This window comes from Aythya fuligula, chromosome 12 (assembly GCF_009819795.1).
Source record: "Aythya fuligula isolate bAytFul2 chromosome 12, bAytFul2.pri, whole genome shotgun sequence".
Lineage (NCBI taxonomy): Eukaryota > Metazoa > Chordata > Aves > Anseriformes > Anatidae > Aythya > Aythya fuligula.
In genome coordinates, this window is record NC_045570.1 from 9635906 (window position 1) to 9658542 (window position 22637).

At 54.8% G+C, this 22637-nt stretch overlaps 2 protein-coding genes across 2 annotated transcripts; one reads left to right on the forward strand and one right to left on the reverse strand.

Annotated features, from left to right (window-relative positions):
• Window positions 1-1061: 1061 nt before the first annotated feature.
• On the reverse strand, window positions 1062-13427 carry E2F4 (E2F transcription factor 4). Its single transcript, XM_032195973.1, has 10 exons — window positions 13248-13427; window positions 12418-12527; window positions 11748-11909; window positions 11264-11307; window positions 8463-8524; window positions 7806-8091; window positions 6753-6944; window positions 5509-5556; window positions 2731-2775; window positions 1062-2388 (listed from the first exon to the last, which is right to left on the reverse strand). Exons 1-10 carry the CDS (start codon window positions 13425-13427, stop codon window positions 2273-2275), a joined length of 1245 nt encoding a protein of 414 aa, XP_032051864.1. The 3' UTR covers window positions 1062-2272.
• Window positions 13428-13779: 352 nt separating this feature from the next.
• Window positions 13780-21976, forward strand: EXOC3L1 (exocyst complex component 3 like 1). Its single transcript, XM_032195350.1, has 13 exons — window positions 13780-14425; window positions 14797-14957; window positions 15737-15956; window positions 16220-16880; window positions 17023-17140; window positions 17325-17450; window positions 17681-17781; window positions 18094-18204; window positions 18349-18478; window positions 19556-19678; window positions 20066-20221; window positions 20423-20547; window positions 21070-21976. Exons 1-13 carry the CDS (start codon window positions 14383-14385, stop codon window positions 21254-21256), a joined length of 2262 nt encoding a protein of 753 aa, XP_032051241.1. The 5' UTR covers window positions 13780-14382; the 3' UTR covers window positions 21257-21976.
• The last annotated feature ends 661 nt before the right edge of the window (window positions 21977-22637 follow it).

The following is a 22637-nucleotide window of genomic DNA, read 5'->3' on the forward strand; positions in this document are numbered from 1 at the left end:
CACGGGAAGGGCCCGGAGACACAGGGAGCAGCCGGAGGCTCTGGAAAGGGGTCGTTTATTCACTCAGAGAACAACTGTACAAATATTACAGGCAAATTTCTTTCCTTTCAGAAAAAAAAAAAAAAGTAGTATAAAAATAATCTTTATATATGAATCAAAGTTCAATCTGTTACTGTAAATCTTCTCTACATCTCTTTTTTTTTCTTTTTTCTTTTTTTTTTTTTTTCTTCCAAACATTGTCTAACCGACGGCAAACATGAACACTGGGAGGGAGAGCGAAGGTCGGGCAGCGCGCTGACGGGAGCTCTAGCTACGCACAAGCCGCGGCGCCAAGCGAACGCGCGAGCAGGACCAACAGTTTTTGGGTAGCTTCCATGCAAAGGAGGGAAGGCTGAGGAACTGCTGCATGCGGACGCAAAGTTCACCACCCACCCGGTCTCCGTCTCACCAGTAGTAGCTGCCCACTGCCATCTAGAAACTAGAAAAAGTGTCCAATGTTGTCTGCTCCTACTGAATTCTTCACGTTTCTCCTAGAGGATGCTGGTGCTTCACACCATGAGCTTCCCACGCTGCAGAAGTGAACAGCTTCTGGAGGAGTCCCACAAAGAACATAATGGCACGAGGAGCCACCTCGGGAAGAGAGGTCCCAAGCATACACTTCTCACCTCTGCAGGCTCCGAGGATTGAAGACATCCCATTTACATCCCTTATTGCTCGTGCTCCAGCTTTTTTTTTTTTTTTTTTTTTTTTGTGGTTCACACGTGGTGAGCAGCTAAGCAGAAGTCAAACACTGACTGGTCGTGCAGATGGCTGCAAGCTCTCTCTGCAATGCCCAGCCACGCTTCCTGGCCCGGCCTCCTCTTCGGCAGTTGGCTGAGCAGGAAAGGCACGACAGCTGCTACCGCTGCGTTGGCAGGAAGATGTGCAAAACTGACGACAATCAAATCACACGATCTGACCAAAAAAACATCGGGGGCTTGCAAAATACAATACAAATCCATGAAGGGTTTTTACCAATAAAAAAAATGCACAGGGTCAAAGATTGATCAGAAAAAAAAACCAAACTCAACAGCAGACCTTCTGTTAAGAAAATAATTAAGAGAACCTCATGGAACAAATGATGCAGAGAAAGCAACACACTGGGCAGCAACCTGCCACAGGATCAGGAACTGGGAGCATGGATACGGACACTAGGGGAGCAAATTCAAATATACAGAAAGCCTGATCCTGAACAGATGCTAAGAGGGGAAAAAAAGGCGAGGGGAGAACAAAACACGATTTTGATGACACCTCTGTATCTTGTCACAGCAGAGTACTACTGAATTGTTACTGCTTGGTCGCATTTTAGACAGTTGAAGGCTCAAGTGCAATGGCTGGAGAACAATTATATGCTAATATGAGCAGGGTCTGATGTAGTTGGAGTACCTTAAAGGCACCAGCTGGAGCAGTCTTATCCTTTCAAGCATCTCTTAAGAAAAAAACAACAATATTAATACTGGCACACCTTCTTCAGCCCTGCAGAAACAGCACAGCTGCTGTACGAGGAGCTGGACCCCCTGGGCTTGTGCATCAGCAGACTGGTGAACACACACCACGAGAGAACCAGGATTCCTAGTGATGCAAAAGCAGGGAAACTCTCAGCTCAACTCCTGGGTCCTACTAAGAGGAACAGCTGGGAAAAAAAAAGTGCTTTTTCTTGTAAAACATACTAGCTTGGTCTGGAGTCGCTGGAAGAAGTGGACACTTTGGTGCCTTTTTTTTTTTTCCTCGTCATTCAAAATATAACCACCCCAACCTGAACCACTCACACTGAAAGTCTAGCTAATTACATCCGGACTTGTGAAATGACCACACAATATTAGGGCTCCGTGTAGCAGCTGGTACCTAGGAGGTGCAAAGTGCCTCTAGGAGTGCAGGAAAACCAAGGCATGCAGATTTGAGGAAGCTCGGAGAGGCACATGGGCAAAACTCTACAGATGAGCTGGGAGCACTCAAATCACAGACCCTTCAAACTGAGGCCCAGGATCCGGTGAAGAGAGAGGTGCAGCGAGGCGAGTTAAGTCAAAGACCTTGCATGTGCAACACAGGAAGAGAAAGAAGCTACAAGGAGGCTCCCGGCCTGCAAGTCCACATCTCTTGGTTCTGAGTCCATATGAGAACATCTCTGAATCACTCACTCGTTGAGCTCTAGCACAAAAGGAATCCAAAAATAGACACTTTCCAAAGTTACAAAATGTTCTGTCTCTGCGAGGCTCGCAGCCACACTGAGAAGTCAGAGGTTAAGGACAGGCACATCAAAGAGGTCACAGACGCCTTCACTCTCGTCCAGGTTATAGATGTAGTCGTGGTCTCCAGGAGGAGGGGAGAGGCGAAGCAAGGGAGCAAACACTGGGAAAGAGAAGCCCACAGTTGGTTACAAAGCTCAGCACACCCACACCCAGCCCACAGTTGCCATCGGACACCAAGCCATGAGGCTGCCCCGTGGCCCAGGGTGTCCACCCCACGTTGAGATCTGTCAGGGAGCTTCAAATCAGCCTTGCAATGCTGAACAGACTGAGTGGGCTCTTCTGCTCCTGTTCTGGCAGGACAGTGAGAACAGAGTCTATGCCCAGAGCCCAGAAAAATGAGGGCAAGCCTGCATTCACAAGGCTGCCAGCTGTACAAAGTCACACAGAACTAGTCTTCTCCCCCAAAAAGGCCACGCCGTGAGGGGGAAACTCAGAGACTCACCTTCAGATGACATCAGCTCTTCCAGTAGCTCGGAGTTCATACATTCTAGAGAAGAGATGAGCACAGTAAGCAACACATGCCGCTTCCCTGGTCTGTGCCTGGGTAATTTCCCACCCTTCCCAGCCTCTTGGTCCTCACCCTTGTTACCCCTTTTTTTGCTGATGCAAAGCGTGTGCAGGTAGTGAGAGGGGAAAGCACAGGCCTCCTGCATGGGCAAAGGGAAAGCTGCACGTCAAGACAATTCAAGCAGCATCTAAACATTCTGCGGGAGGTTTCTGCCTGCTTAGCTCAGCCACAAGCCAGTCGCTTTTGTATGATGGGCTACGCTTTATCATGGCATGCTAGCTGGTGTCCCTGAATTCTTCCAAAGGAAACTCTCCAACACACATCTGAAAGCGAGCTGGTAAAGCCTGACACATTCATGGTCATCAATTATGGGCTGACTTTACTAGAGTGGGGAAAAAGTGGAAAAGAAGTGAGCTGTTCCAGGAGCAGCAGAACTAATCGGTCTCTCCAGTTTCCTCCAGATTTGTCCCCTTTGTTCCCCCTAATTTGCTCCCTTTGCTCCACAGCTGTGCTGTGGCTAATCCAGCAATATGCACTGGTAGATTGGCTGGCTGCCCACTGCCAAACAGAATAACATCTGAGCTCTGCATATCCTTCCCTAATGGGTCATTAACTGCTCTCCCCTCTAAGTTTTTTATAGTTTTGTGTGGGCAGTAATTATCTCCGAAATGTCATTCCTTCCTCCAGTGTTGTTAGTCTTGGCTGGTAGGTTCACGAGGCACTTGAGGGGTAGACAGACAAGCAGCCAGATAAAGCGTGTGCAAGTCAATCTCTTTACTTAAAGAAGTGTTTGAAAACAACTTTCTGAAACCCCTTCCCACTTGGCCAAGTTAAATAGTGAAGATCTAACTCAATAATCTAGCTAGGGTGATGAGATACTACCCACGCTTGAAGCGAGCTTTCACCTAAGAAACTCAGATGAGCCCATCTTCACGATGCTTACCCATAGCAGGCTGTTTCCTAGAGGACAGGAACCTACCTGCCTAATTCAGTGTTGTGAGATGAGAGTATTTCAATTGGAAGTGACTAGACAGGAATGATACCAGCTTCAAAAACAGCAATTAAATAGAGCCTACGTTCTCAGATCTTTTCAGGGCTGATAATGTAGCAGGATGTGCACGTGTGTGTTGAATTATTTTTTTCCAGGATACAAGCATAAAGCCAGCAGTTATTAAACATCCACTTAAGAGACAGAAAACCACACAGAGAAAGTACAATACAAAATACAAAACACTAAGGAAGAAGTTGCAGGCTTTTGCAGCTTAAACTGCATAGCCTGAAAGCAGCAGCCAGTGACAGAGCACCATTATTATGATCACACCGACTTGAAAGAGGCTGCAAAGTACACTGCAAAGATCATTTCCCTGAGCTTTTAAGTGTTGATTTTTTCCAGTGCTGAGCTTTACCACTTGCCAGTTCCATTTTGCAGAGCAGAGCTTTCACCGGCAATTCAACAGCACATCATGGTTAAAACCTGACTATGCCGTGTTGCACTTTCCTTCACTCCTAGACCTGTCCTTTCCCACTCCAAACTGTAAAGAACACTCCGTAAAACAACATACATTAATGTAGACAGCAAACCTCTCAATTTTAATAGTGTTCATGTAGTCACGTAGCACAGTTTGGGTTAAGCTGTACCTTCTACATGGGCTGGGGCCCTGCAGCAGTTTATGTTTCACGCTGCACAGTGTCAGTTTTACTCTTCAGATGTGTTCAGTCATTACCAAGACCTCACCCACTGCCTACAACTGTGGGTGCTCCAAGCGCTGGGCTAAGCACGGAGGGAAGGTGCCCTCCAGGCCGACCGTGGAGCCTGGCTCAGGGCTCCCAGCACACAGATCGGACGGTTGCACGTGTATGGCATTTGGAACTGCGTGGTTTTTACAGCAAAAGCTGCTCTTTCATGAAGCATCCGCTAGAGCAGAGAACTAGGGACTTTAGGGAACAGTTGTGACATATCCTGTCACCACCACGAAGTGCTTGTGTGCACTCGGCTCCACGTGGCTGCAGGGCTAGGAAGTATTTTGCCACCAAAGGGAAAGACTGGGATCTAAATGTGTAAATTTAAAAAACAAAACAAACAAAAAAAACTTTCCCAGTTTAGGCTTATGCTAGACCAAATTCTTGCACCTCTCCTGCCCTTACTTAGCCCAAAGTCTGTTCCACCATGAGGTAGTGATACCCACTCTCCTTGGACAGAGGCAGAACACCTGACACAAGTAGCAGCATCCCCTCCCATCCTGCTCCAAAAAGCCTACCAAAAGCACTGAGGGATATGTCAAAGAAAGAAGACTATTTCCCTAGATTATATGCTTGGATTAGCTCCAGGTAGGCTCTAATTGGAACAGGACTAACAGGGATTTATCCGGTAGCTCTGGATGGTGCAGACAAGTTGGAGAAGGAGCACAGGGAGACAGAGCACAAATTAGCACAGGCACGGTGCCTGGAAAGCCCTCATCTACACACTGTAGGGCAAACTCTTAACAAAGGTTGCTGGCAACACGAAGACAGAAAATTACATAGAGAAAACAGTAATTTTAAGAGCACCCTCCACAAGTAGAGGGCCAGCAGCCACCAGCTACCCCAAGTACCTTACAAAACCACATCCCCAGAATAATCCAGAAGCGTGTAAATAAAACAAACTGCCCCACGTCTGTGGGTGGATGGGCACGGAACGAGGCTGTGATCAGGGAGTGAACATACCGAACATACCTCTCGTTGGATCAAACATCTCTGACAGCTCTTTGGGAAGCTCCAGCACTGCAAATACAACAAATCAAAGGGTTTGCATCATTACATGAAGTGTCTGAAATGCTTTACAACTTGATCACCTACCGTCCAACCATACTTTGTCTTTATGCACCCAAATCATCCATACCAACCAGAAATTCTGCTCTCACAGCACACACCAAATATATCTGCAGAAATGATCAGCAACAAAATACTTAAGCTCAACTACTTTAAATAGATATGTAGGAACCCCAGTACATGGATGTGTTGTCACAGTCAGCAGCTTTAGAGTAATAGCCTGCATGCAAACTTCACACTGCATCAGCTTCTGTACAACACCTCAATTTGCCTCGTGTAGGATAAGGGCATGCCTCCAGACAGTCAGCACAGCCTCTCTGGGCTAGGGTAAGCTCTACGCACACCAGAGGCCTAATTCCACAGTCAAGACTGCTCCAGGATGGAAGACAAACTGCTCACACTTCTCTCAGACATGCTAGCAGAGTGTGAGAAAAGAACTACATGAGCTACATTTGAGCAAAACTGCCTCTTCTAAACATAACACTTGAACCCTGAGTGTTCCTGCAATGAAAGTAAGCTCAGAAGCATTACAGCAGTGCCTTATCCAGACAATGCTTTTCTGTCTGTGGGCTGCTGCTCTTTCCTGGCATAAAGCTAAAATATTCCTTGTTTAGAGTCCATTTCATCTCACCAAGCACATCAGGAAACTCCCCAAATATATACTGGAAGATCATTAGGACTACAAGATCACTAAAGATAGACAAAGTATTTCTGGGTAGAAGAGAAAACAGATTCAAGAGCTCTCCTAATAAAGGATAACATCCCACAAGTTACAAAGGCACAGTTATCAAAAGATGAAATATCCATAGCTTCACAGTCTCACAACTTGGACCTAGCACTACAGAAGGGGCTAAAAGGGAATAATCCAACACATAACAGCACAGACACATCACGTGAGTGTCCCTTGTGGATTTCCTAGTACCAGTGTCACAGGAAATGGCATGGTACAGACATGACATTGTCAGCTCCTCACAAGGTTCCCCAGCACCCTCACAGGAAAACCCCTCTTCACCCCTTGCAGGGCCTGGCTGACAGTGAAAGCAGAACGGGGTTCAGCTCTTATCCCCGGGCTCAGCAGCTTTTCCCTCTCGCTCCATGCAGCACTCTCTCGGAGCGAGGCACGGAACGGGGCCACGTCGCATACTCACTTCCTGTGGGATCAGGCTTGATCGGCTCAAAGGAGGTAGAGGGGCTGGGCAGGACGGAGCTGCTGTCCAGAGAGGCAGAGGACTGCAGCGGCTGCGTGTCCAGCCCGGCCGTCTGGCCGCTGGACGTGGGCACGGTGCTGAGGGGGTCGAGGTCACCGCTGCTCTTGGGCTCCGCCACCGAGACGCTGCCTTCTGCAAAGTCACGGACACACGAGAACGTCATCTGCGACCAGCCCCCAAACAAGCAGCTACGGCACAGACCAAACCCTCACCTGCAATGCTGACCGAGTGCAGGGAGCTGCAGAGAATCGTCTAGGTTGGAAGAGACCTCCAAGATCACCCAGTCCAACCTCTGACCTAACACTGACCAGTCCTCCACTAAACTCTGAATCTAAACGTCTTTAGGAAGGTTTTTTGATTCCACCCGGCACAAATTCCCAGGTTCTGCAGCAGCTCTGCGGGAGAGCACACTGCCACACGACCAACACAAGCCACATACTGAGCTGCTCCCAGGGGAAGGGAAGTTACTGCCCTCCTCCTTGGGGCTGAGGCTGGGCTTGGAACACCGTGTCCAGCTTTGACCATCTCCCACTTCTAGAAGATGTGGAGATGATCCAGCTGAGGGCTACCAACACAGGCTGGTGTGCAGGACGTGTCCTACAAGGAAGGTTGGAGGGAGCTGGGCTTAGTCAGGCAAAGAGAAGTCTAAGAACAATCTGATAGCAGCTTGCAGCCACCTGATAAGCAGTTACAGAGATGACGGAGCACAGCTTCTCCGTGGTATTAACTGATATATGTGCAACAGGCACGAGCTGCAGCCCAAACAAACCCAGGTATCCATAAACAATTCCCTGAGTGGGTGCTGCAGCCCTGGAAGAGCTCACAAAGGAGACGGGGATCTCCATTAACGGAGGCTTTCAAAATGTGGCTGGACAAAGCCACAACCTAACTCACCCTGTGTTTCTGACAGCCTTTTTTTTTTCAAACTAAACGTTGGAACCGGGACTCAAGCAGGCCCTTTTACAAATTTCTGCTGTAACTGCCCCCTCTCACCTGTGCTCGGGGCTTTCTGCGCAGGAGGGCTGTGATCCTGAGTGCTGGAAGGTGTCGGCGTCGAGGGCTGGGTGCTGCTGGGAACAGAAGCCTCCTGGAAGTGGGCAAGCGGCGGTATCTGTGGTTTCGAGGGTGCAACTGCCTGGCACTGAATGAGGTCTTCAGGGGGAGGGACGGGTAGTACGACAGGAGGAGAGCTCCACGCGTCCTTGTTTACTAGGAGAACGTCGATCGGACCGCTTGTGCTCTTCAGATGGATCTGGTATTTCTTTTGCCCGTTTGGGCCCTGAGAAAAGCCAGAAGTGCAACACAGACACACGCTAAGAGCCCTTTTCAAACAGACCAGGAATTTCCCGTTGGCAAGACGTGCAGTCCAGGCAGCTCAGGACAGCTCCACGCGCAGTTCCCATCTCAGCAGCTCTCTCCTGACCCTCCCAGAACTACCCTTCCCCGTGGTGCTCCTGCAGTAACTCACGTACCACCAAACAAAGCTTCCTGGCAATTATTTAATATCCGGAGCCTTCCTCGGGTTGCCAGTTCCTCCAGCTCCATCAAAACCAGGACAACCAATTCCCAGCCTGGTCAATCCAGCAGCACCTCCCCCCAAAACACACCCACACCCCACAGGTGCCCTCTCCCCACGCATTTATCACTCACCTCAGGGATGGGAACCTCCAAGCGCGTGCCTGACGGGGCTCGAATTGCAAGGAGGGTGTCACCTGCGAGAACAGACCGGTCAGCACTCGGTGGCACAAACTGTTCTGATGGAGCACACACTGACAAAGAGCCCTTCCTCAAAGCCCCTTATCTCCTGCACTTCCCAAAGCTGCCAAAATTGCCATTTATACCCACATCGTAAGCACATCGTACAGCTACAGATGTGCCAACTGCCAAGGGCACAAAGGACCTGTGAAGTTTCTCCCAAAGCAACCCTGAAGAGACATTCAAGTGTTTCAGCAGTATCCTTAATGGGGCTAAATTTTCTTTCTCCCTGAGGAAACACTGGGGCTGGCTTAAATTCCCTCTGAAGAACGTCTGAATCCTAAGTGAAAGGCCTTCATCCTGCTGTCACAAGCTTTCTGATTTGAATCGTGAAGAAAACAGCAACTCGAAGAGCTGCACTGCCAGCAGACAGCGTGGAGCTAGGCCCAGGGGCCAGGCTGCTAACAGCAGCACATTTTGCTTGAGTACCAACACCCCAAAACAACACTCCTGGCCTCTACCAGCCAAAGTTGCCTGTACTGGACCCTGCACAGCGATGCCAAGGGCCAGGCTGACCCACGGGATCACTCGCTGTCATATGATCGGTATCATATCACCAAGTTCTGCAGCTCCCTGAGATCAGCACCCCTAATAACACAACAATCCCAGCCCAGCAGCTTCCATTCCGGGCTTACATTGAGCAAGAGAAACGTGGAGAGAGAACAGCCCGTGCTGGGACCATGAGACATTCAGACTGAGCAGTTAGAAGCTTTCGCTTCAAGTGTTCAAGCTTTTGTGTGGTTTGAGTTCACACTTCACTGGTATTCTGCACTAAGCTTCACTTGATAATTAATACAGAATATTAATCACCCAGAGTGATGAGAGAGCAGACAGCAGAAGAGCACAGCCTTTAGTTTCAGGCTGGCAATTAAAGGTCAGATCAGCAAAAGGAGAGGGATTAAAAACACCACGAGATTTGTCAGGAAGATGGGATTCCTCCAACAAATCTGTACTTCAAGTAAGTATCGTTAAAAGATATTAAAAACCATAACAAAGATACAAGCTCAAGGTTTAAGACCCGTTAGCCTCTACAACACACGCACTGTGTTTCTATCTCTCTTGATAGCTAATTCCCAAATATTTTCACAAAACAAACCCATTGGTGCACAGCGTGCTTCCATTTCCCTTTGGATTCTGCAAGCACACAACACATCGCAGCAACAGACGGGAAAATAACATCTCCCAGTCACTGAGCTAATGCATCCTCAGGTTTTGTTTTTGTTATTTAAAACCCAGATAACAAATCCTATTTGGCAAGAGTCCAAGCAGGGAAATCTTCAAGTCCTAGCTAACTTGAAGAAAGTGAGTTTAATAGCCCTAAATAAGAAAAGGGAGAGAAAATTCAGCCTTTACCACCATTCAGGAACACAAGGGGTCTGACAAAGAACTTCTCCAAGGCCCAGACATTTGCTGGCAGGGGGAATCAGATGCCCTATGTAAAGCAAATTCTTACAGCACATCTGGACACACACCAAAACAAACCAACGGAAAAACACGGATCAAGCCTCTGTTCCAAAGGATTTCAGATCTGCCCCGAGTAAGATCTCATCTTCTCTGCGCTTTTCGGTGAGGTCTGACTTCAGATGCAAACTGGTTTAGAAAAACAGGTGCAGCAAAATGCAAAACACTCAATCAAGCAAGCAATCGTCTGTCTGCTGGTCTCCAGTAAACTCCTACAGGCTCTCACGAACTATCTGGCCCCGAGCTCTGTCAAACTGAAAACACAATCCCTGCCCCCATGGGGTGCTAACTTAAGCCAGAAGAAACAGCAAAGCGCGAGAGATCTTAGCAGGAACTCTGGTGAACAGGAGCACGACAAAGGCAAAGATGAGAAACAAAAGAACTGACGCAGCCTGGGGCAAGGAGGCAGCCTGGAAGAGGTGAGGAATCAGAAGAGGGCGAGACGATGCACGGCTGGGGAGGGCAGGATAAGCAGCCCCAGGGTCAGAGGGACGGCGCTCACTGGAGCAGAAAGCAGCTCCGACTCCACGCCACTAGAGCTGAGAATGGTTTTATTCTGCTGGCTGCCACATTGCACGCCAGCCACGGGGGATTTTCTGGGTCCTACAGATAGCATTACAGCTGCTAGCAGAGAAGAAACAGAATCCAGTGGGGTTTTCTTCACTTTTGCCCCACAGAGACAGAACATGTGGCTTTTTACACGGGCACCTTGCAGCTCTGGCAAGGCAATACAGTGGGGTGAGGTCACAGCACACAGCACGTTCCCTTCTGCCCTGCTCTTTGCCTTCCTGTTGGTGGAAGGCACGATGCAGCTGAGGCGCTCTTTGTATGTTTTCTTCCTGCTTACACCCAGATTTCTACCATAAACTCTTCTTATAGCTAGGATTTGTACCGTCTACCCAAACCCTGAAAATAAAAGGCTCACAAAGTAACACACACACACCCACACCCAGCCAAAAAACTACCTTAGGAAGGGCTCGGACATTGCCTTAAACATGAGTGCAAAGAAACCTCCTGCCCCCTCACATCTGCTGGTGACAACAAAGCTGCAGCTCAGGGGTTCCCAAACCAAAGGATGGCATCAGAACTTGCACCACATTCTCCTGCGTGCTAATGGGCAGCCCATGCTCAGACCTAATTTAAGATCTGCTGCCTCCTCTTCCTCAGAGGAAGGAAAGCAGCTGGGATAGACAGGAATGCAGCATTACATCTTTACCATGCAGCAGTTTCCTCACCTGTGAAGCACTTGCAGATATCTTCATGCGTCACATACGCTAACGTTCTGAAGGTTAAGGAGAAGGGCTGCTGCTTCCTGCAAGGCACCTGGCGTTTCCTTCCTGAAAATGCCATTGCCAGGGGGCTGCCCGTGCCACACGCTTCTGAAGGCGAGGTCTGTGAGCCTCAGGGCTGACAACCTCAGACAAGCTGCAAGAGCAGCTCCGCGCTCAAGAACAGTAGCACCTGTGGCTCAGACAGAAGCAGTTCTCTCCCTGCAAACATTACAGTGCCAGGGAACTTCAAAGAGCCAGGTGACAACCACGGGGGCACAAGGCATCCGCTGCTCCACAGCGCTGCGTGCCCCGCAGAGGAAGCTGCTCCCAGGCTGGGCAGAGCTCCCCCGCCCCCAAAAGGGGGCTCTGCCTCCTGACCCTTTCAGTGCAGGTCCTCCAGCAGCACTGCCTTCCAGCCCAGAGGAATAAGCAGCCGGCCAAAGGATATCGATTGTTCTGCACGTCTTCTGTGACGTTTTTGATGCTCTGCTGAACCCACATCTTCTGCTGCTCCAGCTCCTGCTCCCGCTGCTCCAGGTCCTCTATGTCTGCCTTCAGCTCGATCAGTTTGTGAGCTATTTCACGCGTGTTGCAGCCAGGACCCACCCCTCTGTGCGGAGGGAAAAGGAGGGACATGGATCAGCTGATGGAGCAGCCAAAGCAGCCCCAGCCTCTCCAAGAGGCTGCCACCTCCCTTCCCACCACCTCTACCCTATGCCACGGCCAGATAAGCCTCATCTGTACCCGCTCCACATCCCCTACCACCTTCCAGCTCAGCACCATTTGGTGCTCCGACACCCCGCAGCCTGCCAGGGCTCTCCCCCACCTCCAGCACCATAGCAAGCATCTTTTCTACCCCAAGACACAGAAAATACCCAGTCTGAACCAGAATAACAGCTCCGGTGTACAGGCAACATGCCAGACACGCTTCAGCTTTTCTCACTGCCACCATCAGCACAATTCAGCTGGGGGGAGTCCAGGCCCCTTGCTCCCAGCAGGCCATTGTGGACAATGCCACTGGGACAACAGCCTCGTCCGAATGGGAAAAAGGTACCCAGAAAACTGGACCTTGACCTAGGAGGGACCCGTGAACGAATTAGACCTTCTCGGTCACTCACTTCCACTGGATGCTGTTCTTTGACTTCTTCTCAATCAACCCAATGCCTTCCAGGACATTGGTGATATCGTAGATCCGCCGTTTCTGTCGCACAGCCAAGGTATCTGCAGCCTGCAAAATAAGTCGGACACTTAACCCCAACCTCTCGGTCCCATTTCTCTCCTCCCTCCCCGTCCGAATGCTTCCTGACCAAGCTCTCTGCTCACCATCTCAACACCTCTTTTATCCCAGCACCTCAAGCTACAAAGCCTTGTTCTCAATGCCATTACACCCACGAGAAGCCACTGCCCCTTTGCTCCTGTTCTTATCAGCAACTTCCCCACTAATCACAAATGGGATCCCAGCCGTCCCGCTCAGGGTGGCTGCGGAAACCACTGCAAAACTCAGCAGCAAAGCAGGGCTGGAAGCCACTGGACTGGCAGCCAAAAGATGCAGCGCCCTTTCAGGATAAAAAGAGATGGGAATGGGAAGAGGAACATAGAGAGCTGTGTGACAGCAAAGCTGACATTCAGAAGCTCTTTTCCACCCAAACCTGAGGCCGTCATAGAACCAACACCTTGCCGAGAGGCTCTGCTTGGAGAAGGCTTCGCGGTGCTGGCAGCAAACAGGGACACAAGGGACGAGCTCCTCAGCACCCGGGGCTGCCCTGCCCTGCCCCAGGGGTCGGTGCCGGTACCGGGCGGTGCCTGTGCACCCCCAGGAGCTCAGCTGGCAGCGGGGACACCACCAGCAGCAGCACAGCCGGGACACCCAGCGCAGTTGGTTTCCCTCTGGAGCTCCCTCACAGCAGCGTCCCCCCCCCCATCCCGCCCCGCCGCCCCCCGGCCGCACCAGCTTGAGGTCCAGCACGCCGTCCTTGGCCTCCTGCAGCAGCGACACGAACTTGGTGGTCAGCAGCCCCAGGCTCTTCTCGTGCCGGCTCGGCGCCCCCGGCCCGCTCCCGCCCCCTCCTCCGCCTCCTCCGCCGCCGCCGCCGCCACCCCCGGGCGGCTGCGGCCCACACTCCGCCATCTGCCCGCCGCCGGCTCCCGGCCCCGCCGCGCTTCCGCTTCCGGGCCGCAAGGCACGACGGGAGCTTCCGCGCCGGGGCGGGCGGCGCGCGGGGAGGTGTGGGCGTGGCCAGCGCGGAGGGGGCGTGGTCAACGATGTAGAGGGCGTGGTCAGTGGGGGAGTGGCCGGGATCCCGCGGGAAGGGCGGGGAGCGGCGGCAAGGGGCGTGGCCTCTGCGGTGGGCGTGGTCTATACAGGGGGCGTGGCCTAGGAAGGGGGCGTGGCCACCGGTCCCGGCCGCGCCCCGGGGAGGGCGGCACCGGGAGCGCCCCGCGTCCCGCCCGGGGAACGGAGAGCGCGGCTGGACGGGGGCAGCACGGACCCGCTGCGGGCACCACGTAGCGACCGGGGACACGCCCGAGCCGCTGGGGTCACCCCATAGCCGCTGGGGGCAGCCCCTATCTCCTGGGGTCACCCCATAGCCATTGGGGTCACCCCATACCTCCTGGGGTTGCCCCTTATCTTCTGGGGTCACCCCATATCTACTGGGGATATCCCATATCTTTATCTTCTGGGGTCACCCCGTATCTACTGGGGACACCCCATACCTTCTGGGGTCACCCCATACCTACCGGGGACACCCCATATCTTTATCTTCTGGGTTCACCCCATCCCCATTGGGGTCACCCCATCCCCACCGGTGACACCCAGTACCCATAGGACTCACCCCATATCTTCTGGAGTCACCCCATCTCCACCGGGGTCACCCCATCCCCATTGGGGTCACCCCATCCCCACCCTGGGCGCCCCCAAACCACGACACCCAGCTGCGGGGAGGGCTGCGATTCCCCCTCACATCCCCACCCCGCTGCCTGGCCCCAAACATCCCAACGAGCCCCCGGGGAGCGCTGAGGAAGCGGCCGCCGCCTTCCTCCGCGCGCAGCCCAGCCCCACGGCCCTGGAGCTGGCAGCGGCCATGGGCATGTCGGCGGAGGACGAGCAGGGCGCGAGCCCCAGAGGTAACGGGGTGACCGGGCGGGAGGGACGCATCCCTAATTCACCACCTCCCAGACCCTTTTTCCTTGTCCCTTGTGCTTTCTTGGGGAGGTGGAAACCTTGGGGTGACCCGTCCTTGTCGTGCGGGGTCACCCCAGCCGGGCGATGTCCTGAGCTGGGTGGCTGGGTGGCAGCTCCTCCGGGCACCGTTCTGCTGTGGGATCACTGGGGCCATCCCGGGAGGTCCCACTCGTTGTCGTGGTGTCCGGCTGCCCCCATCGGGGTGTGCTTGGACGTCCGCTGCCGGCCGGTTTCCTGCTCCCGGCCCCGGGGGCCCTTCCTGCCCGCGAGGAGAGGCTTCGTCGTGCTCCTTAACCCCTGGCTTCGTCCCCAGAGGAAGAGTGGCCGGAGGTGGAAAAGGCGGAGAAGTTGGCCAGGGGAGCTGCTCTGAAATGGGCTTCGGGGGTGTTTTACCGCCCCGAAAACCTGGAGGGGCTCGGGCACTACCGCAGCCGAGAGACGCAGAGGAACAGCTCCATCCAGTCACGGCTGAAGGTGGGTATCGGTCACGTCCCAGCGGGCGGATGCTTCGCCACCTCCCCGAGCAGGGATCCCAGCCAGGGTCTTCTGCATTGAATCATTTTTTTTTCTGCCTCTGGACAAATCTCGTCCTTTGGTCAGCCCTCTCTGGGAGAAATGCAGTTGTTTAGGGGGAAAATTGCCCAAGAGGCAACTTGTTTTAAGCTCCCTCGGAAAAAAAAATACATATATATTTCAGTGCATCCTGCATAAAAGTGCTTCTTTGCACCAGGAACCAAAAGCTAAATGGGCAAACAGGGCGTGAAGATGGCCCAGCGCTGCCGCAGAGCTGGAAAAAAATGGAAATCCATTTGAGGTGTTTCATGCCATTAATATGCCCGGTGGGCATCCTGGGGCCTGTCAATATTTTGGAGAAGCAAAGGAGTATTTTAAATCTGGAAGGAGACATCTGGTTACCGCTCCCCCTGCTGCCCTGGTAACCCCACAGTGGTTCCCTTCTCCCACCTCGTGCTCGGTAGCCACTGACAGCCCCAAACCCTGCGAACAGGTTCAGTAAAATGAGACTCGGTGTCCTCAGAGGGGTGACGTGGGACGTCCCTGTCGCTGGAGCAGCCGGTGGGATGGGGTCATGGTGAGGGAGATGGGAAGGCATGAGGGATATCGGGGCAGCTCTCACCCTCCGGGGCTGGGGAAATGCACGCAAGAGAGGCTTGGCAGGGCTGGGGCAAACGGTGCACGAGTCCACCAGCCTTCGAGAGCATCCCCACTGCCCTCTGTCCCCTTCTGCTCCCCAGTCAACCGTCCAGTCCTACCTGGAGGGGGTGAGCGCGGGGCTGGAGCAGCTGCGGTCGGCGGTCCAGGAGGTGCAGAGCGTGTGCCAGGAGCTGGGGGCAGCGCGCTGGGCCCTGCTGGACTGCGCCGACCGCTTCCAGGACCTCCAGCAGATGCGGGCGCTGATGGCAGAGCACGTGCAGCTGGCCTCGGTGGTCCAGGTGCTGCCCCAGCTCTTCTCGGGTAAGGCACTGGCCCAGTGCTCATGGGTTTGGGGTGGGAGGCACTCGGGAGTATTCCTTGGGCTCTGCACAGGGCTGGTGGCAAGGCTGGAGCAGGTTGCTCAGGCTTTGCGGATCGGGTTTGGAAAGGCTCCGTGGATGGAGATGGGCTGGATCAGACCCTTCCCCTCGTGATCTCCCTGTTACCCCATGCCCATGGTCTCAGCGCCAGCTCCCCTTTGCCCCCTGCACTCAGTCCTGGCACCTCTCCTCCCTCTCCCACAGTCCAGGAGGTTTTTTCCCACACGCTGCAGCTGCTCCGCGGGCAGCACCTCCTGGAGGCCCACGCGGAGATCATGATGATGGAGCACCTCCGGGATGACATCCTCTCCCAGCTGCACCTCCGGGGGCTCTCCAGCGCCCAGGCAACCGTGCTGTCCTACTTCAGCGGCCTGCAGGAGCTCAACGAGAGCCTGGCCAAGCAGCTGTGGGGCATTGTGGCCAGCAGCCTGCAGCTGGTGAGGGAGGACCCCGTGCTCTTCGTCACCGCCGTACGGATCATCGAGAGGGAGGAGAAAATAGACGACACGCTGCTCCTGGATGCCACCTTCCTGCCCCCTGGCCGCCCAAAGGGCTGGAGGCAGAAGTTTTACCACGTCCTCCAGGAGACCATCACAGGAACCCGCTTCCACACCCCCCGCCTGGACGCTGAGGGCCCAGGGCTGTCCAGGCACCTGGAGGCGCTGCAGAGGGACATCGTGTCCGAGCTGCGCGTGGTGAAGGACCTGATGGTCCAGTGCGTCCCGGCACACTACAACATCCTCAGCCTCTGCGCTGCCACGTACCACCAGGCCCTCGCCAGCCACCTCCAGGACATCCTCCGAGAAGACCTGGACAAGCAGGCGCTCTTCCACCTCCTGAAGTGGGTGCTTCACGTGTACCACAGGTCAGCGGCCACGCCAAGAAGCTGGGGAGGTGCAGGGAGCCGGGCTGTCACCAGCACGCAGTCCCTGGCCCTGGGGAGGGCAGAGGTAGGAGCTGCTGGAAAAGGCAGGTCTTGCCAACCCCGTCCCACCTCTGCCCTCCAGCTCCGAGATGATGGGGCACCCGGACCTGCTCCCAGAAGTGGATGTTTCGTCTCTGGGCCCTTTGATTTCCCCCGAGCTCGTGGATCAGACAGAGAGGAGATACGTGGTGAAACTCAAGGTGAGTGAAGAGGTCGGCACGTCTGCAACACGTGCAGGGGCCCAGCCATGGCCACCTCATGGGCATCTGCTCCGACAGCAGCGTGGGTCCCTGAGCCTGGGGGATGAGGCTCAGGACTTGCTCCTGGGCTGTGCATGGGGTCCAGAGGGAGCTGACACCACGGTGGTGGGCGTCCTTCCCACAGGCTAGCGTGCTCGAGTGGATGCAGAGGACCCTGAAGACAGAGTTCGAGGAGTGGTTCTGGGAAAAGGAACCCGAGACGGACCATCAGGGCTTCTTCCAGTCAGACCTGCCCATCCATGTCATAGAGGTGGGGCCCCAGCACCGCGGGTTGGCACCTCGTGCCCTTGCAGGCTTGTCTAGGGCCACGTTGTGCTCGTTGTAGCTCCGAGATGTGTTCAGGCTCTCCCTTTCCCTCTCTTGGGCTGCCACTGAGGGGCAGACATGCAGCAGCTGGGGCACAGCCATGCTGAGAGCCCCCCAAAATGGGGCTGTGGCCTGCAGCCACTGACTCGCCTCCACCATCCTCTCCTCACACAGATGCTGAACAGTAACATCGAGGTAACTTCCTCGATCACCGACTCTCTGCAGCAGAAGGTCTACAACATGGCCTTGGAGGAGCTCGAGGCATTTCTGGGCCGGTCAGTGGAGCCCCTCACCCCCCTTCCCCTCCTCGCAGACCCTGTGTCCCCACAGCCCGGCACCACGGGCTGGTGGCAGAGATCTGCCACGTGGCCCCCAGTGCCGATCCAGGCCTCGTTCTTCCACGGGGTCCAAGATGGGTCCCGCTACCCTATCCACTACCCTACCTCACAGTGGCAGGACTGGAAGGAGCCAAATGAGCTGGGAGGGTTGTGGGCAGCGCATGCACCCCCAGGAGCCACGGGAGCACCCCTGCTCCAGGCGTTTGTGGCAAGGCGCCTGCCCACCGTGGCTCTCTCGTTGTGTTGCAGTCTGCGGGAAGCCCTCGTGCAACGTGGGAAGGAGCACCAGCAGGATCGCACCATACCCAAGCACTACGTCCCCTACCTCCTGGCCATGCTCAACAACGTCCTGGCTCTCAGGTAACGGGCACCAGCCTCAGCACCTCTCGGAGCAACCACTCCGCCTGCAAGGAACCACAAGTTCTCCATCCCCCTGCCCAGCTCCACAGTGTCCCCACTGTACATCCCAGGCTACCCGTCCCCTCCCTTCTCTCTCTCTTCTAGCTCCTCTGTCCCCACTCTGCACCCCAACTCCTCCTGCAGAGAAGTCCCCGCGTCCCTCCGGGCTGCCCTAGACAGGACGCAGAAAAAAGCCTGCCAGCTGCTGCTGGAGGAGCTGCTCCTCGACCTGCAGGTACGTTTGTCCACAGCCCTTGAGGCTGGCGGGGATGCAACAGAGCTGTCCCCAGAGCACGGCACTGCCTACTCCTGCCCAGGATATGGGCCACGTGCTCCGTAACAGCGGGCTGCATCCAGCTGGCTATCATCCTGCAAACACAGCCCTGCCAGCCTGGCTCCCAAGCCTTGATAAACCAGCAGCAGCTCACACGACAGCTCTTGCCTGCCAGCACTACCCTATATCACCAAGGCAGATGGCCCCAAAACCACTAACTGACAGAGGCTGGGAGCCACAGCCCACCTGGGCTTCCTTGCACTCCTTTTTGTGGCTGTTTCGTGGCACAAAACCAAGCAGGAGAGAGGCAGTGTCCGTGCAGAGGAGATAAGCAGATCTGTGACTGCCCGAGTCATTTCCTGGCAGTATAGTCAAATTTAGCTTTCCTGGAGTCTGGACGAAATCTGGAAAAAATAATGGCCTGGGTATTTAGGGCTGGAAGGTGAATGCCATGGAAACAAAAGAGCCACTAAAGGATGAAGCGCTCACAGGCAGTGTGGAGATTGCCATGGCCCCAGCAGATACAGAGAGATGTGTGCCTCCAGGCAGGAAGAGGATGCTGCTGACAAGGACAGCAGGGGAGGAGGAGGTCAAAGCCCTGAGTGAAAAAAAAACATGTCTAAGCAGGGAAAGTGGAAAGGAATAGGAATTAAAAATTAAGTTGCAGAAGGACAGGCCAAAAGCAAGCACATGAGGAGCAGCTCGCTGCCCCAGAGCTCAGGTGCTACCTGGGTGCAGTGCCCTGTGTAACTCCACGACCCAGGTGAAGCTCAAAATGCTGGTCTGCAGTCATCAAACAGACCCAAAAGTGGCAGTCCTGGCGTATTTCCATCCATTTCCTAATCTACATCAATCCTATTATTTTTTTTTTTGTTGGCAGGGCCCTCTTGTACAAATAGGCTTGGGGGCAAGGCAAAGCAGACGTGCTTCCAGGCAGCAGGAGGGCAGGTGCTATGGGATGCTGTGCCACCCTGCAGATGGAACTGCTCCCAGAGCAGCAAGGTGCAAGCATTTCATGTTTTCCTGTGCTTCTTTCAGCCCCTGTGTGTGGAGCTGGCTTCACGGAAGTGGCTCTCTGGGGCCCAGCTGGTCAACAACATGTGCGAAGTGATAGACAAGTACACGAAGGACTTCTCCCGTGTCAAGAAACCTCTCTTCAAGGTACCGTTGCTGCAGGGCTTCTCTCGTGCGTCCTCTGACCAGCTGCTTGTCTCTAGGGCAAAGATGTAGGGTTTTGAGCAAATGTGTCAAGTGGAAGGTGTCCGTGTCCATCCTTGGGGCCCAGGACACAGCCCAGAGGCAGCAGGGTGCTGGGAGGGGAGCGGAGATGCAGAGCCATGGTCACTGAAGATTTGCTGGAGAGCCCACGTCCTCCAGAGCAGCCCCGGGGGCTCCATCGTGCAGAGATGTTCGGGGTTTCCCCCAAATTCAGCCGTCCTTCTGCCCTCAGTGCTTGGTGTTGTGCCTGGCCCCTTTCCCCTCTACCTTTCCTGGGCAGTTCATGCCTTACACCCAGAGCTAACAGCTTCCTTCTGCCCCGCTGCCCAGCTCCTGCTGACAGAGTGCGAGCTCCTGGTTGCAAACCAGTACCTGCGGGCGCTCATGCAGAAGAAGATGGTGTGCAAGGGCAAGGAGGAGCGGAGGCAGTTCTGTGACCGCCTGCTACAGGACGCCACGCAGCTCCGGGAGCTCTTCTGTAGCCTGGTGAGAGGTGCCCGAAGGCGCTGGGGAGCTGGGGGGGTGCTGTGAGAAGGGGGCATTGCACGGCCCAGAGCAAGGCCGAGTTACGAGCTGTTCCCCTCCAACGGGTGCACTGGCTTAGGAAAAAGCCGGGGCAGTTACCCTTGGTGCACGTGTGAGGAGAAACTGGCTGGAAACTCATCAACGTCCCCCTCTCCCTCTCAGGGCCTGGACAGGAGCCAGCAGAACCTCGAGGTTGTGTTTGCCGTGCGGGAGCTGCTCTGCCTGAAAGACACGGCTCTGCTCAGCCTGGAGGTGCTGGGCTTCGTCACCAAGTACCCCGACGTCAGGTAGGGAGCCCAGCTCTGCTCTCCCTTGAGGCAGGGTAGGCAGGACTGCACTGGGGAGCCACATTTGGGCTGCAGAGCACGCGGAAAGTTTCCTTTTCCCATTCCCCAGATTTGAGGGATTCCAGCAAATTTCCAAGGGCAAAGACATAAAGGGAAAAGCAGCTCTGCTGTGGCATTCACCTGTCCATAATTAGTTGCCAAAAGGGTGGGCAACCACAAAACCAAATTGGAAATGGCAGAATTGGCAAAAAAAAAAAAAAAAGAAGAAAAAAAAAAAAAAAACACGAAAAAAGAAATGCCAAACCCCAAAATTACAAGGTTTGTGGGATTATTTTCAAGCCTATTTAAAGATTTTTTAAAGATTTGGCTGGCTTGAAGTGCCAGCTCTCCCCAGCCTCAGCTCGGCTTCTCTGGATCATGGGAGGTTTGGGGGGATGCGAGCGCTGCGGGGCCCAGCGGTGCTGTGCAGGGCTGCAGAGGAGGAGGTGCTGCACCCCGGCTCACCTCCTGCTCTCTGCCCAGCGACGAGCACATCTCCACCTTGCTGGATCTCCGGGGCGACGTCTCCAAGGAGCTGCGACACCTGGTGCTGGAAATGATGGCGCAGCACCCCCAGGCCCTGCCCGAGAGCTACCAGCCCATCTTCAGCACCATCCTGGTCCCTGCACCCGAGCTGCCCTTCTGCCTTCGCAAGGGCAAGTGTGCCTGACACAGCCTGCTGCCTGCCACGGCCCCGCTGCCCCCCTGGACCACGCGGGACAGCTCTGAGGCTGTGTGAGGAGAAAGGAGATGCCACGTGGCATCCCCCTTGCGCTGCACCTTGCCCTGTGTTGGGGACAGGCTGGATACGCAGCATCCTTCTCTGGTCTTGCTTTGCTGAGCCAACTGTCACCCCTCTAAGCAGACCCAAGAGATGTGGGTCGAGAAAAACCAACCCACAGCTCTGCTGGCCTGCGGAGGCAGCAATCGGGACCTGCTCAGGTTTAGCCCATTGCCTGTAGGGGAAAGAAGAGCAGCAGAGCAAAGGACAGGAGGCTGCAGCTGGGGTGAGGCCAACCCTCCATGGGGCTGCAGAGATAGCTGCGCTTCCCTGAGGATCCAGACAGCCAGAGCAGCCTGGGCGTTGATTCTTTGATCACCCCAGCTCGGAGACAAATCGCAGCCTCGCTAGGCCCAGGCTTGCAGAGGGTTTTGGCCATGTAGGGGCTTCCTCTCCTGTCCACCAGCCTGGGCCACGCATGGATGGGGGGCAGCATCTCAGCCAGCTCATCCTGGCTCATGGCAATAGAGGAGGGGTCTCGCAGCCCCACGCTCAGTGGGTGGCAGGAGAGGTGACTTCCACACCCTGCTGCACTTGCTGCCTCGTGGCGAGCCTGATCCTGCTGCCCATGCACGGCACTGATACAGAAATAAAGATTTGAGCTCTGCACGCACTTGCCGGCGTCCTGACTGCGCGCCAGAGGACAGGGGCACGGGGGTGGCACAGAGCAGAGACTGTCCCTGTGCTCAGCATCGCCCCAGGGGTAGCTGCGGGAACTCAGGCAGGCATTACCCAGGGAGGTGGGTGACAATGCAGATGCTGCGTCCTTCCTGCACCCAGGATGGTAACGGGGAGGCTCAGGGGGCAGAAGTCCCCTTGAGTTTGGGGTCAGAGGGGCTGGGCAGCTGTTGGGGGGTGGCACAGGGGTTGTGGGGTCAGCCTTGCCATCCTCCCAGGGGCTCACCGTGTGCTGTCCACAGCTCCTGGCTGCCTGGGAAGGCTTCTGCTCCCCCCAGCTGGCTCTGGGATGCACTCACCTGTACAGGGACACACCTCTAGGGGTGGCCTTGGGCCCTGGGAACGTCCAGCTGGGACGTGCGCCTTCCAGGGACGTGTCACAGCCACGCGGAGGAACAGCCCTGGTGCCAAGCAGATCTGCAACAGGCCTGGGGACGCGGCCATCTCCCACAGCCCAGGCACCAGCACCCATCTCAGCCCCATCTGTGTGCCAGCAAATAGCCCAAGCAGTAAACATGTCCCCATCACGGCCCTACAGCACTCTCCCTCTCTGTAGCATCAGCGAGAAACCACACAGCTCATCCCAGCAGTG

Coding starts and splice junctions, on each gene's coding strand:
- E2F4 (XM_032195973.1), bottom strand. CDS start 13,427: ATGGCGGAGTGTGGGCCGCAGCCGCCCGGGGGTGGCGGCGGCGGCGGC. Junction 11,910..12,417: donor AAGAACAGCATCCAGTGGAA/GTGAGTGACCGA, acceptor CCCTCCGCACAG/AGGGGTGGGTCCTGGCTGCA. Junction 8,092..8,462: donor TGGAGGTTCCCATCCCTGAG/GTGAGTGATAAA, acceptor GGCTTTTCTCAG/GGCCCAAACGGGCAAAAGAA.
- EXOC3L1 (XM_032195350.1), top strand. CDS start 14,383: ATGGGCATGTCGGCGGAGGACGAGCAGGGCGCGAGCCCCAGAG. Junction 17,782..18,093: donor CTCGAGGCATTTCTGGGCCG/GTCAGTGGAGCC, acceptor GTTGTGTTGCAG/TCTGCGGGAAGCCCTCGTGC. Junction 18,205..18,348: donor AACAACGTCCTGGCTCTCAG/GTAACGGGCACC, acceptor TCTCTCTTCTAG/CTCCTCTGTCCCCACTCTGC.